The sequence below is a fragment of the Scatophagus argus genome, chromosome 11, assembly GCF_020382885.2.
Source record: "Scatophagus argus isolate fScaArg1 chromosome 11, fScaArg1.pri, whole genome shotgun sequence".
Classification (NCBI taxonomy): Eukaryota; Metazoa; Chordata; class Actinopteri; family Scatophagidae; genus Scatophagus; species Scatophagus argus.
This window is the reverse complement of record NC_058503.1, coordinates 23,245,328-23,257,682: the sequence shown is the minus strand read 5'-3', so window position 1 is coordinate 23,257,682 and position 12,355 is coordinate 23,245,328. Positions and strand designations below refer to the sequence as shown.

The following is a 12,355-nucleotide window of genomic DNA, read 5'->3' as shown; positions in this document are numbered from 1 at the left end:
CTGCAACTTCAACCCAAAAAACTGATAAAACTTGAAGCTTGAATTATGAGTATCGGAACAACATAGGATACATAGAATCAACATGAACTGCAGCTGATGGCCGTGATGCTGTGGTAGCCCCAAAACAGAGGAAGTGATGTAATATTTTAGGATGGGCGATATTGTGAGGAGTAAATCAGTGTGTATCACACCACATAACAAAACAGTGGAGACTGTGTGGTAAGATGGTCGTGGGTTAAGGATGAAATGGAGGAATTTGGATGATGACGACGGGCCTGTAGCTCCTGTCCTTACCTCATGACTATGTTCATGCTTAGGAACAGAAACTTTAGAAACTGTGAAATGTGGAAGTGGGGACGGGCTGACGGCTGTTTCCACATGGGAGGAGAGTTCTGTTGTTCTCTGAATCTGGAGTAACCAACAGAGTTTATTGAGCGGTGAAGAAAGCGAAGACTCAGATATCATATCTAGAATGAATTGACTCGTCCGACCTGTGAGACCTGGACTCTGTGCTCCTCCGAGGTCACAGAAACAACTGCCGGTAGTTCAGCAGGCAGCGTTTTTGTTGCAACAACGTGTTTGTCTGAGGTCATTTCTCTGCCCTGCTGCCTTATTTCCACCTCTACAGCCTCCTCCCCTTCAGCTCGACCGCCCTCTACATGCACAGGCAGGCGGACGCGAGCGAGGTCGACGGCGGCCATCACTGTGGCCACAGCCTCAGCCTTTTTCCCTCCCTCACCCTGTAGACACAAACAGCATCACATACATATCAGGACATCCACAGCAGGAACCCTGGAGGAAGATACTTGGTCAAAACCCCTTAAAGAACAAGAATACTACTGGTATACATACAAGAGTTAAAGAATATTCAAACTAAAACAATCATCATCATTAAATCTACGACGCCATGCATCATGCAATTGTTTTTGTTAACTGTGATGCAAAGAGAGCAGCTAATGTCTTGAAACATGAAGAGACTGAAGTGAGGGGAAAAAAAGAGTGAACAAAGAAGATAAAGTGGGAAAAAAGACAAATGAAGTGAGAGAAGTGGCGGTTTGGACGGCAGGTGAAGTGATGGAAGCAGACAGTGGTGGTCTACCTGCTCTCCGGACGCAGCGGCCTCAGACGGCCCCCGGCTGCGAGCCTGATCCACGGCCGCCACCACGGTAGCCACGGCCACGCTCTTATCGCCCTGGGAAACATGCTCATCCTGACCCATTCACAGCACATCAACACATGTTCACACTTTATCCAACACACAGGCAGAGCTGGGCCAAGGCACTGTTTCACTTCATCACATGTAGTTAGTAAAATTAAAATTTGTTGCATATGCATACTGTCGACTCATTATACATTCATTTAAGGTTGCCGCAACCGTTTAACTGTATTCCCTCAAATAAAAGCCAGGGGTGTGGTTGACAAGGACCCATAACTAAAGGATGCACGCGTATGCTGCATAATTGAGGAACAAAACTTGAAGAGCGAAAATGGGACCAGATTAGGAAACAAGAAGGCTTCATACTAAAATTATCTTTATGCAGTCAAGGTAAAGAAAGGCCCTGGCCACCATTTGAGAAAACACTGTATTTAGATTTCCCTTTATCCGACCTGCAGCCACAAGCAAAGCTCAAACACATTCATTAGGTCCACATTCTTCTGCCACCAGACAAGTTTGTTTCTCAATTCCTGAAATGAGCCTGAAAAAAAATCACCTTGTTTTAAATGGCCTGCATGCAGATTCACATTAAAGAGGTGGTTGTCAACTCCACCGTTCTCACCTCTCTGGTGGCGGTGACCTGCTGCTCCCAGTGCTTCTCCATATGAAGCTGGGTGGCGCTACTCACACTGGTCACGCTGCTCATACTGGTGTAGCTGGCTTCAGCCACATAGTCTTCCTGCTTCCATGGTGGCAGCACCTCTGCAGAGGCAGAAATCTGCAAGAGGAAGACACCATGATGATGATGATGGTGGTTACAACAGGTCTCACACATCAGCTACAGCGGCTCTCCTGAGCCCCTGAACTACAGTGCAGAGGAGATTTATCAAGAAAATGAAAAGCGTCAAAATTCAGCGACAACAAAGTGCGTTGGAAGAACCAGCTTGTGTGATTCAGAATCTTGACTTTAGCAAACCCGCATTTCTAAACAACGGCTGCAGCTGCCGGACATTAGAGCCTCTACAACCCGGATGTGAACTCTGTGGTAAATGTTCTTACCTGCTTCCTGGTCATGACAGGAGACTTGACCGGTCTGATGGGAGAGACAGACAGTCTGGTGGAGGGAGAAACTGGTCTGCAGACAAAAATGTGACAACACACGATGCAGATTACAATACAAAAAGATGGCTCGCAGTGTAGCGTGATGGACTTAATAAATTAAATATGTATGATAAATGTAAGATCCAAACAAACGTCACAGCAGGAAATTTCCAGACTCTAAATGTCTTTGTCACTTTCACGTTTTTTCCCATCTCGCTTCACGTATTCCACGACGGCGGTCTGATTCTGTGAGAGTCGGTTCAGATCACGCGACTCCGCATAGCAGTCGGTATTGATCGATATCTGTCGTCACTGATTCTGTTACGTTTGTTGAGGAAGTATAGGAATACAACTATCTCGTGAAATTTGCTTTGGATCGCTCACTCTTCCCTCACAGACTCCATGGCTGCAGTTATGGTTCGCTACTGTGCAAGACTGACTCGGTGGCAGCGGCTGTACCTGACAGGTGTGGGCGTCGGTCCTTTCACATGTCTCACAGGTGAAGGTGACTGCTGGCGTCCTCCTGTCACCTTGGAAACGAAGGACGGTGGGGACTTAGAGGTAGGCTTCGGGGGAACACGGGGAGGGGTTTTGTGAGCCAAATGCTGAGTCATCATTCCTCCTTCTACATGCATCTCCATCATGGTGGTGGCTTGGAAACTGGCCTCCATCTTCTGAAGGGGAAAATTACATTATGAGTCACACACTTTTTGGAGAGATTTGTAAAAAGTGTTCAGATTTTAATGAACACTTAAAATAAGACTGATTTGATTAAAACAAATAAATTCTTTGTTCAATTTCAACATACAAACACCACAGGAACTTCACGTTATATTTAGTTAATTTGATTTTGTTTCCAGTATAATTTACACAGAAAGTGGTCAGTTGTACATATTATAATACAGATGACAGGGCTCTAAAACCTCCAAAACATCCAATTACATGTAAAGAGCTGAAGCCTGTCCCTTCCTGCTGCACATATTTTTCAGTTAACGATGAAAACACTTTTTTGATCTTATTTGAACTGTGCCATGAATGACACACTGTTTGACAGCTGAGAAGATAATTACGTAAGTCAAGAAGGTCAGTTTCAGTTGAAATCAGTACAGAAACATGTAGTTTCGTGTGAAACCCCTGAATGAACTTCAACACACCAACTTGGCCGTCACCTTGGCACAGAAAAAGTATTAAAACAAGTGACAACCACTTCAAGTCTGGCCATGAAGATGGCTGCATCTATGTGAAAGGAGAGTTACTCTGTTCTACAAGCTTTCCTCTTCTTATTTATCACCTTTAACCGGATAATTCAGTAAGTCTGCGTCTTAGACCAGACCCAGGTTGTGTTTAAGTGTGTCTCACCTTCTGCACTCTGGTCTGGGAAGTCGTCATCTTGGATGTGGACACGACGGTCTTGGTTTTCTTAGCAGGTACAGCTTCCTCACCTGCAGCAAAAGTACACATTGAGGCTGATGCAGATATGGCACAAAGCAATAAGTATCAATCCAAAATTCTCATTGTGTATTTGTAAGCTTTATTATGTCAATACACAGTAGTTTTTCCAAGGCTGAGAGGAAAAGATTTTGAGGTACTGGTACAGTAGAGGGTCTCACCCTGAACCAGAAGTTCAGCGGTGGAGGTGGCCCGTCCGCTGCTGTTTGTGGCGGTCACAGAATATGTCCCAGAATCCTCTGGGAAGGCCTCGGCGATCAGCAGACTGTACAGGTCTCCCTCCTGGAGGATCCTGAAGTCGGCTGAGCTCTGGATCTCGGCTCCCTCTCTGTAGAACTTCACCACAGGTGTTGGGATACCTGTCACTCGCACGTCCAGCCTCACCTGGCTGCCCTGTCTCACAGTCGAGCTCTGCAGTCTCTGAAGGAAGTTTGGTGGCGCCGTCTCTGCTGCAGAGACAGAAAATAGTTCTTATTTATGCTCACTGGCATCAAGATATGTTTTATGAGAGAAATTAGAAAGAAAGTTAGTCAGGCAGGCAGGCAGGCAGGCAGGCAGGCAACAACAAAAGTCCTGCAATAATTAACTTTTAAAATCTCCAAATGAGTAAAAGAACTGTGTTTAACCGAAGACCCAGATATAAGATCCTCACTGGTTTGAGTTCAAGTTATGAATCACTTAATAAACCTGATATTCCTTCTTAAGGAAAGTTATGCGGCAACAGCTGCATCTATATCAGTTTTATCGCTGGATTAAGTAACAGACCACACCTCTCAGCAGACAGTAGGACAAGTTTGGACTCAAACTGAGAAGGACACAATTTTTAACTTTTACTGACACAAAGGGAGCGTAGATTAGCTTACATGTTTATGGGTTGTGGTCTTTCCTGTGTCTTTGTAGCTAACTGACTGACAGTGTCAGTTAAAATAAAAGTTAGTCACAGTGAGCGGTCTCACCTGTTACAAGGAGTTCAGCGGTGCTTGTGGCTTGTCCAGCGCCGTTGGTGGCTCTGACAGAAAATCTTCCACTGTGTGCGGCGGTCACGGCGGGGATCCTCAGAACAGCGCGGCCGTCGCTGAACGAGATCTGAACGCCGGGTAGAGCGGCAGCAGAAAGAACCTGGCCATCACGGAACCAGCTCACCTCAGGAACTGGAGAACCTGCAGAGGAGGTTCCAACCAACCAGCACACTGTCAGAAAACTTAAATATCCTTAATTACTGCACACTCCAGCATTTATCAGGAAATTCCCTCGTTTCCCCAGAGTCAGATGAAAGGAAGGATACCTCTTTTATTTTGCTCTTGATGAATTTAATCGGGTAGCTTTCAATGATATCCTGTTGGGAATGCGAAGCGTGACAGCCATTGTATTTTAAAAAATAGCCACGCTATCAATTCCACCATGTGATTGGATGTTAGCTGTGTGTTGAGCATTGTACCAACAGTTGGTACATTTTTAGACTTTGGCTGATGTAGAGCTGAATTGTCTTATTGCAAAATTCTGTTAGCTAGCCAAGGTACTAGCTATTAACAGACTAATATTTACAGTTAATAATAGGTATGGCTTAGTGGTGAAGTGACATAGCTGCTAGCTAATGTTTCATATTCAGATTTCATCACAGCAGACTACAGAACTTTTTCATATTAAGGTAGAACAACTAACCTTTTTGGCTAACTAGTAGCCTATTAACAGCCAACACACCCAGCTAACTAATGTGCGAAACGTGTGAAGTAAGCTGGTTAAAAATGTGAACGACCTATATTCACATCTACAATGTGTAGACATCAGCGCAGTTCCCCTCATGACATCGTTAGCTAAACAATGTACAGCAGTGGGTTTTTTTCAGTAAAATCCATGTTTAACCCCACCCAAATTCAGCAGTTAAACCAATGAAATCTCACCGTGCAGAACTAAATTCAGCAGTTGAACCATTCAAATAGTGCCTGTCTGCAAGGTGCAGCCAGGTATACTGGACTGCATCCAGCAGCAGTTGCTTCTATGCTTCTGAAGACATAACGTCTGCTTGTTATATTTCTGTTTCTGCACTAGTTCAACAAATCGATAGATAGAGAGAGATACTTTATTGATCCCGAGGGAAATTCAAGACATAAATTAGAAAGTTGAAATTGTTGGGAGGTGGATTTTTTTCTTTTTAGACCTTGTTGAGCAAATTCCCCAGTCGGTGTAACATCAGCTAGCTACAAATAACTTCACAAATATTCACTTCATCAAATATGCTAGCTGGCAGTTATGGAGCGTGTATAATGAAAAAGGAAATCGTTTGTAGGGAGCCAAACAATACTACACAACATGTAAGATCTGTTGTGCTGGTGTGTGGCCGCACTTGCTAGCTTTGTATCACCTAGCTTTGTGCTAAGCTAGGTGATACATGTCTAAAACTCTCTCTGTACTGGCTGCACAGACATAAAAATGATAACCACCTTTTCATCAGACTCTGGAGAAGACAGGCAACGAGAGAATTCTTATAAACAACATAAAGCCAGACTTGCCGGACCAAGCATTTTTGACACTTTCAATTAGCGTGCATGTTAGTCCTTGCTATAGACTTTTAGTAATAATAAAATGCCATTTAAATCTCTCATATACAGTTTGAGCTTCAGTCAGAAAGCTTCCTTACCACTAACTTGAGCCTCGAACGTCGCGGCACTACCCTCAAGTGCCACGACGCTCTGCAGCGGCTGCGTGAATGTCGGCGCCTGTGTTGACATGTTGATCGGCAACCTGAAAACACAACAAAGACAATTAAATAAACGGTCAGAACAACACACAACTCACACAATTACTGCAGACATGAATAAACTCCATTTCAACATTTCCAATTAGACAGTATATTCAAGACAAAAAGAAGCCATTTCTATTATTTACACATGCTGCCTCATATATATCCCTTATATCACATCACATCATCAGTAAAGTTGTATTCTTTATGACCACCATATGACATCACACAGCAGGTGAGTCACACCAACAATACACACTGCTGACCAAACACAAATGCATGCTGGGAATAGCACATTTCCCATAGAGGAAGCTTTCATGTCAGCAGAGACAAAAGAAGATTTTACTTTCCTTTTGAAAACATTTTTACAAAAACAGTAATTATTGAAAAGACCAAATAGAAACTGAAAGCACAAATAGAAAACTCCATGACCACCTTTTTCAAAGGCTTCCATACAATGTAACAAAAAGTGATCAGATTCGTGCTCTGGTTGATCATCAGAAAGGTCCAGATTTTAAAGGAGTACGCCTCAGATTTACCACCACATTCCTCTAACACTTGATGCAGCAGAAGCAAAGATGTTGTGGTCTTTTTTCCACACATCCTGGTGCCTACATTACCCACAATGCCAATAGTTGGTCCAAATTCTCAGACTTCAACATGTTCACATGTGCAGTACAATGAACATCAGACCGGTGTAAAATTAAGGCACAGCTTCAACAACCTGTAACACCTAATGGCTTCTTTAAATGTAAAAAGCTTCTCTGAAAAATTACGGCTTGAAAAGGTTTTAGCATCTGCTCTAAAACTCAGGTATCATATCAACACTTGTATCAGAACTTTTCAAATAACACCCGGTCAAGTATTAGTTGATAACACTGTGATGTATTTATAAAAATCCAACATATCAGATGTTGTCAGAGGCAGAACACTCCTGTTCAGTACTTATTTCCATCAACGTCCCGACTGTTGAACACAGCGGATGACCATTTAAATATATTAGAAATCTAAATACCCCAGACTTTAGCGTTGAGTGATAACAGTAATTAGCAATGAGATCGGTGAGAAAAACAAGATGATCTTCTCCCGTTGAGACAGTCTAACATGAAACATATTTATGTTCAGCAACAAAACAAAGTAGCTCAAAGTTGAAAAACTATAAAATGCCAAACACAGAAGGTCATAAATTTCTCAAAACCCCCACCACCACAGGACCAATCTCAGTCAGGAACAATTTGTCGCAAGCTCAAAGTTTACAGGATGTGTTTGTGAGAAAGGCTGGATATCAAACCTCGAGCAGTGAAAGATGACACTGATCCCTACTTTACAGTTTCTTCTTTAAGTCAAACGCTTCACCAACACTCAGTTGTTTTATCTGCAGTAGTATTCAGAAATAACAAATGTCTCCTAGTCTTCACTACACGTGTAAAATAGCCTGACCAACTTATTATCATGGTCCTGTTTATCACCTGTTGTATCAAAGTTTTAGACGCTCCATTACAGGGTTTGTCCCTCAGAGTGCAATTTACTTTATACGCTTTTTACGCTATAAAACATACCCAAACACTACAGATTTCAGGAGGAGTTAAAAAATAACTTTCATGTAAGTAAACTAATATCAGCTGATACGTACTTAACACTCACATCAGGTTACTGGCCACAGTCCAATGTCTAAAATAGGTAAAAACACATCGTGGCCTTTTAAAAACATCTGTAAAGAGCTAAAACTGAAGGTCAGCGTCCAGCTGTGCTTCACCTGCTGACAGCGAGACCCTGAGTGTGATGAAGCTGCTGCGGCTCACATCGTCACTTTGATGCCCTCAGGGTTTATTTTTAGGAGCTCTGACCCTGGACGAGGTCCAGGCTCCACGGGGTCTGGCTGACAAACCACCAGTTGATCCACGGCAGAGCTCAGAGCAGATTAAAACACCTGTTTCACCCCGAGGGGATTCGCTCTCACATTTCCATTCCAGTTCACTTTCAGGTTGTCTTCAAAGTGCGTTAAGAAAATTAATGTTCAGGTTGTTTTCCAGTTTTCCTGTAGTTTTAGTTTGGTCTGTTTTTTTTTTTGTTTTTTTTTTGGTTTAACACTTTTCAGTGTAAAAAACTAACTGTATTGGAAGGAAGCTCAAAGAGGACATTTATGAAAACCTGACTTTTACAATTAAAAAAGCAATACAATACATATTTTAAAAAAAACAGAAATTGATTTATAATTCATTTTTAAATTTTTCACTTCAAAGACGGAAGTGAAAGACAACAAAAAATAATCCAATTCATAGTTTGGTTTTCAGTTTTACTCATGATATTTAATATATAATAAATACCACCACCAGGTTTAGTTTCATTGAAAATAAATAACAAAGTCTGGACTGTAACTTCAGCAGCAGAACTTCAGTGAATGAAACAAGCTCAAATGACAGCAGCTGGTCACAACAGAAAGTCTTATTTTCTTTTTTGTATGGAAACCAGATTTAAATCTTAAATTTTAAAAGTTGGTAAGAATCATTTGTACATGCAAAACCAATTTATATTGGAGATTTCTGCTGATTGTTTCCTGGATGAACTGATTAATTGTTTGATTTATCTGTTTGAGAGAATGGAAAGAGTGAAGTCTTGAGAGATTTATGCTCATTTGAATTCTTCTGTTCATTGACTAATTGATGAACTGGTCAATCGTTTCTCTATCGTGAACAATTTCAAATCAAATCAACTGTCAATAAATGCTTATAGAAGACTCACTGTAGTGACAGGAGAAGCTACATTTTATTGGCTCTCATAGATGGGCTTGTTTTCACCTTGTTGTCCCTGCTTTGACCAACGTGGACCCTTTGGATGGACTGAACTGGGATGGCTTTGAGTCGTACAGGTTGGACTGTTTGGTCCTTAATGTAACCTGATTGGCCCTGCTTTTGGTTAAGATTAGAGTTAACTGGCTCTGGCTGTTCCCTGATTGTCTCCAGTTGTCCCTGGTCGTCCCTGGTCGTCCCTGGTCGTCCCTGGTCACCTGACAGACCCAGCTAACATGGACAGCTGCTGCCTTTTAACACATCGCAGCACAAAATGTCAGCACACTCACATTCTGCCTATTAAAGGTTGTAAAAACTTCTCTGATTGGTCAAATCTGAACGCCCTGCAGTGGAGACGCTCAAACTGAAAAATAAAGTCTGTCAGATTTTTAAGTTGTTTTCTTCAGAAATTAATGAAATAATAAATGTGAAATATTTTAAACTAATGCATACATTAAGAAGGAAGTCGTGTACCTTTTAAACCTACTTAATTTGTTAATTAATTAAGGGTTTTTAAAATGAGGATGCTTTCAAGACTCTTTCAGTTTCAGGCCCTTAAAAAACCTTATCATGAACCTTGATTAAGGTGTTTTCAGATGTGGACTGAGGATCCATTAAGGGGATCTGAACCACATAAAGGAAATAAACACAAACAAGAACCATCAATTCATCAAATGTTCAACACCAGGCAACATTCAGCATCTGTTTGAAATGTTTACACCTAAGTGACATCTTGTGGATTACTGTGACAAATCAGCTCGACGTCTCAGTGTGTGGAGAAATAATCAGATTTCGGTGAGTCCCTGAACAGCACACAGAGCAGATCTGCTTACAGCTAAACTTAATCTGATGACTCAGCTGCATGTTAAAGAGGCGACTTTAACGCTGCCGGTCAAGTAACTAAAACTGAATCAACCGTCATGTTCCTGACACCTGGACAGGTGACGACTTTTTGCGACAGCTGGAGTCACTTCACAGATTAAGACGCCTTCACCCAAAACATCCGATCAGCAGGTAAACGTAACTCCACCTCGACTACGTCATAGATAAAGTACCTTTACACTACAGAGCACAGATCAGTCGAGGATGTGAACATTCCTCGAACATGTTCTTTCATGTTATTTCATTTTTAATGTGGGAGCTTTTTTAAAATCGACCATTTCTCATGCCTTTTTCAGCCATTTTAATATTTTCTCTTGGGCTTCATCAACTGTTCTCCTTGCTCCTTTACGTCCTTTCCTCTTTTTCTTGACTATGTCCTAAATGTCCCGACTCCTGATCCCTTCAGTAAAAATGTTCAAAAAGAAGAAAGGAGTTTGACGTCTTTACAAAAACCCATCACATGCATTTTAATATGAAAAACAATAAACTTCACTCAATAAAACAGGACTGCAGGCTGAATGTCAACGATCCAAATCACCAAACCTCACGTCATCAGTCAATCACAGACAAATCAATCAAAGCATCAGTTCAAGTCAGTCAACATTTTGTCACCATCATCATTTAGTGTTTATTTCTGAAGACACATCAGCCCTTCAGGCAGATCTTTTAAATCAGTTTGCTCTCTCAGCACCTTAAAAACAAAAAAGGAGCTGCAGAAAAAAATCACTGACACATCTTCTGCTTTAAACTTCATTCTCAGAAGCGCTGCAGATCAGCCACTCCAGTCTCTCATTCTTCAAAATAAAAACTAAAAACCCAAAGGACAGACAACAGCTGTTCACTCTCCTCCAAAATAAAAGCTTCAGTGATGTGTCAGGCAGACACTTCCTCCCCACAGAGCTCTGTGTAATGTAACCAGTGGGGTGGGGGGTTATCTAACGCGGGACACCAAACACTAAAAATAACAGCACCCCCCTACCGACCCACACCTCTGTCTGATTGACAGCCACCATGTGGCACATAACTGGAGGAGCAACTGATAGCCCTGCTGCTGATTCCCTTAAAAAGCCATCAGCCGCCCAGCTGAGAGTCCAGCCTGATGCTATCAGGGCTATTCTGGGATGTCTCATTATAACCTTCAACATGAAAAAGCTGCAAAAAGGCTTCAAAAAGGTTCGTGTAAAAGTGACTAATAAAATGAAAGGGAGCCTTGAACGGTTTGTTACAAGGCAAATGTCTGGGCGTCAAGTCCAGCAGGCGTCAGCCACCTGCCGCTCGTCAATCACAGCACTTTGGAGAACTTTAAAGACACTTACTTGTCTACACAAGGATGCCCGGGATGCCCAGAGGGCTGTCTTCAGAAAAATCTCTTTATCCAGAAAATTTGGTGAGAAAATCCAAAAGGAGAACAAACTGAGCCTCGAAGGAACCCCACAGAAAAAAACAAAACTACAGGCCGTCAGCGCCGTGTAGTTTTGTTTTTCCTCCTGACAGCAGTCCCTCCAGCCGAGGCGTCCAGGCCGGGAACGCTGACTCTGCTCAGAGGGGCCAGCGGGGCGGCGGGGGCCTTTATACCTCTGTGACATCACACAGGACAGGGGGTGCCATTGGTCAGGCCCGCACACTCCTGCAGGGAATCATGGGAGGACGGGGGAGCCATTTTATGCAACTCCTGACACACCTTTCAGCCGCTTTACTTAACAAAAAGACAGACAGAAAGACAGAGAAAATATGAAATGATTGTTTTCATTACTGATTAGTTTAGTAATTTTCAGTTTTGTTTTTCTAAGCACAATATTTGATCATAAAACCAACCATCAGCTGCTGCAATAAACAATAAACAATAAACCCACAGCTATCCTACCAGCTTATGAACTTATTCTTCATAAACTTCTTCATATGGCTATGAAAAATGACGTGTGAGTTCAGAGTGAGAGAAAATGGAAATAACCAACAATTTGTGTCACACTGGACTAACTGTTACATACATTTTTAGATACTGGGTTTGTATACGCCCTTCTTAGATAACCCTTGTAATCATGGCTGCTTTGTTTTTGTTTTTGTTTATTTTAGGTTGTAAGAAAGTTAACGTACATTAAAAACAACAGTTACATAAACAACAGTTTCCCAGAGCCCAAACTGACATCTTGAAGTTTGTTTCTTCTGTCCATCCGACAGTCCAAAACCGGAAAAAATTCAATTTTGATGATAATTTTTCATGACTGTTATTGACAATTT

At 42.0% G+C, this 12,355-nt stretch overlaps 1 protein-coding gene across 1 annotated transcript in view; it reads right to left on the bottom strand.

The window, feature by feature from the left end:
* The window catches only part of ttn.2 (titin, tandem duplicate 2), a 198,402-nt gene extending 186,091 nt beyond the window's left edge, over positions 1 to 12,311 (bottom strand). Inside the window, exons 1-12 of the mRNA XM_046403600.1 lie at positions 12,262 to 12,311; positions 11,434 to 11,813; positions 6,345 to 6,448; positions 4,663 to 4,866; positions 3,868 to 4,155; positions 3,617 to 3,699; positions 2,717 to 2,931; positions 2,216 to 2,291; positions 1,779 to 1,934; positions 1,100 to 1,210; positions 492 to 740; positions 295 to 408 (exon numbers count right to left, since the gene is read on the bottom strand). Coding sequence (XP_046259556.1) covers positions 295 to 408; positions 492 to 740; positions 1,100 to 1,210; positions 1,779 to 1,934; positions 2,216 to 2,291; positions 2,717 to 2,931; positions 3,617 to 3,699; positions 3,868 to 4,155; positions 4,663 to 4,866; positions 6,345 to 6,435 — 1,587 coding nt within the window. The 5' untranslated portion in view covers positions 6,436 to 6,448; positions 11,434 to 11,813; positions 12,262 to 12,311. The remainder of the gene's footprint in view (positions 1 to 294; positions 409 to 491; positions 741 to 1,099; positions 1,211 to 1,778; positions 1,935 to 2,215; positions 2,292 to 2,716; positions 2,932 to 3,616; positions 3,700 to 3,867; positions 4,156 to 4,662; positions 4,867 to 6,344; positions 6,449 to 11,433; positions 11,814 to 12,261) is intronic.
* Between the last annotated feature and the right edge of the window lie 44 nt (positions 12,312 to 12,355).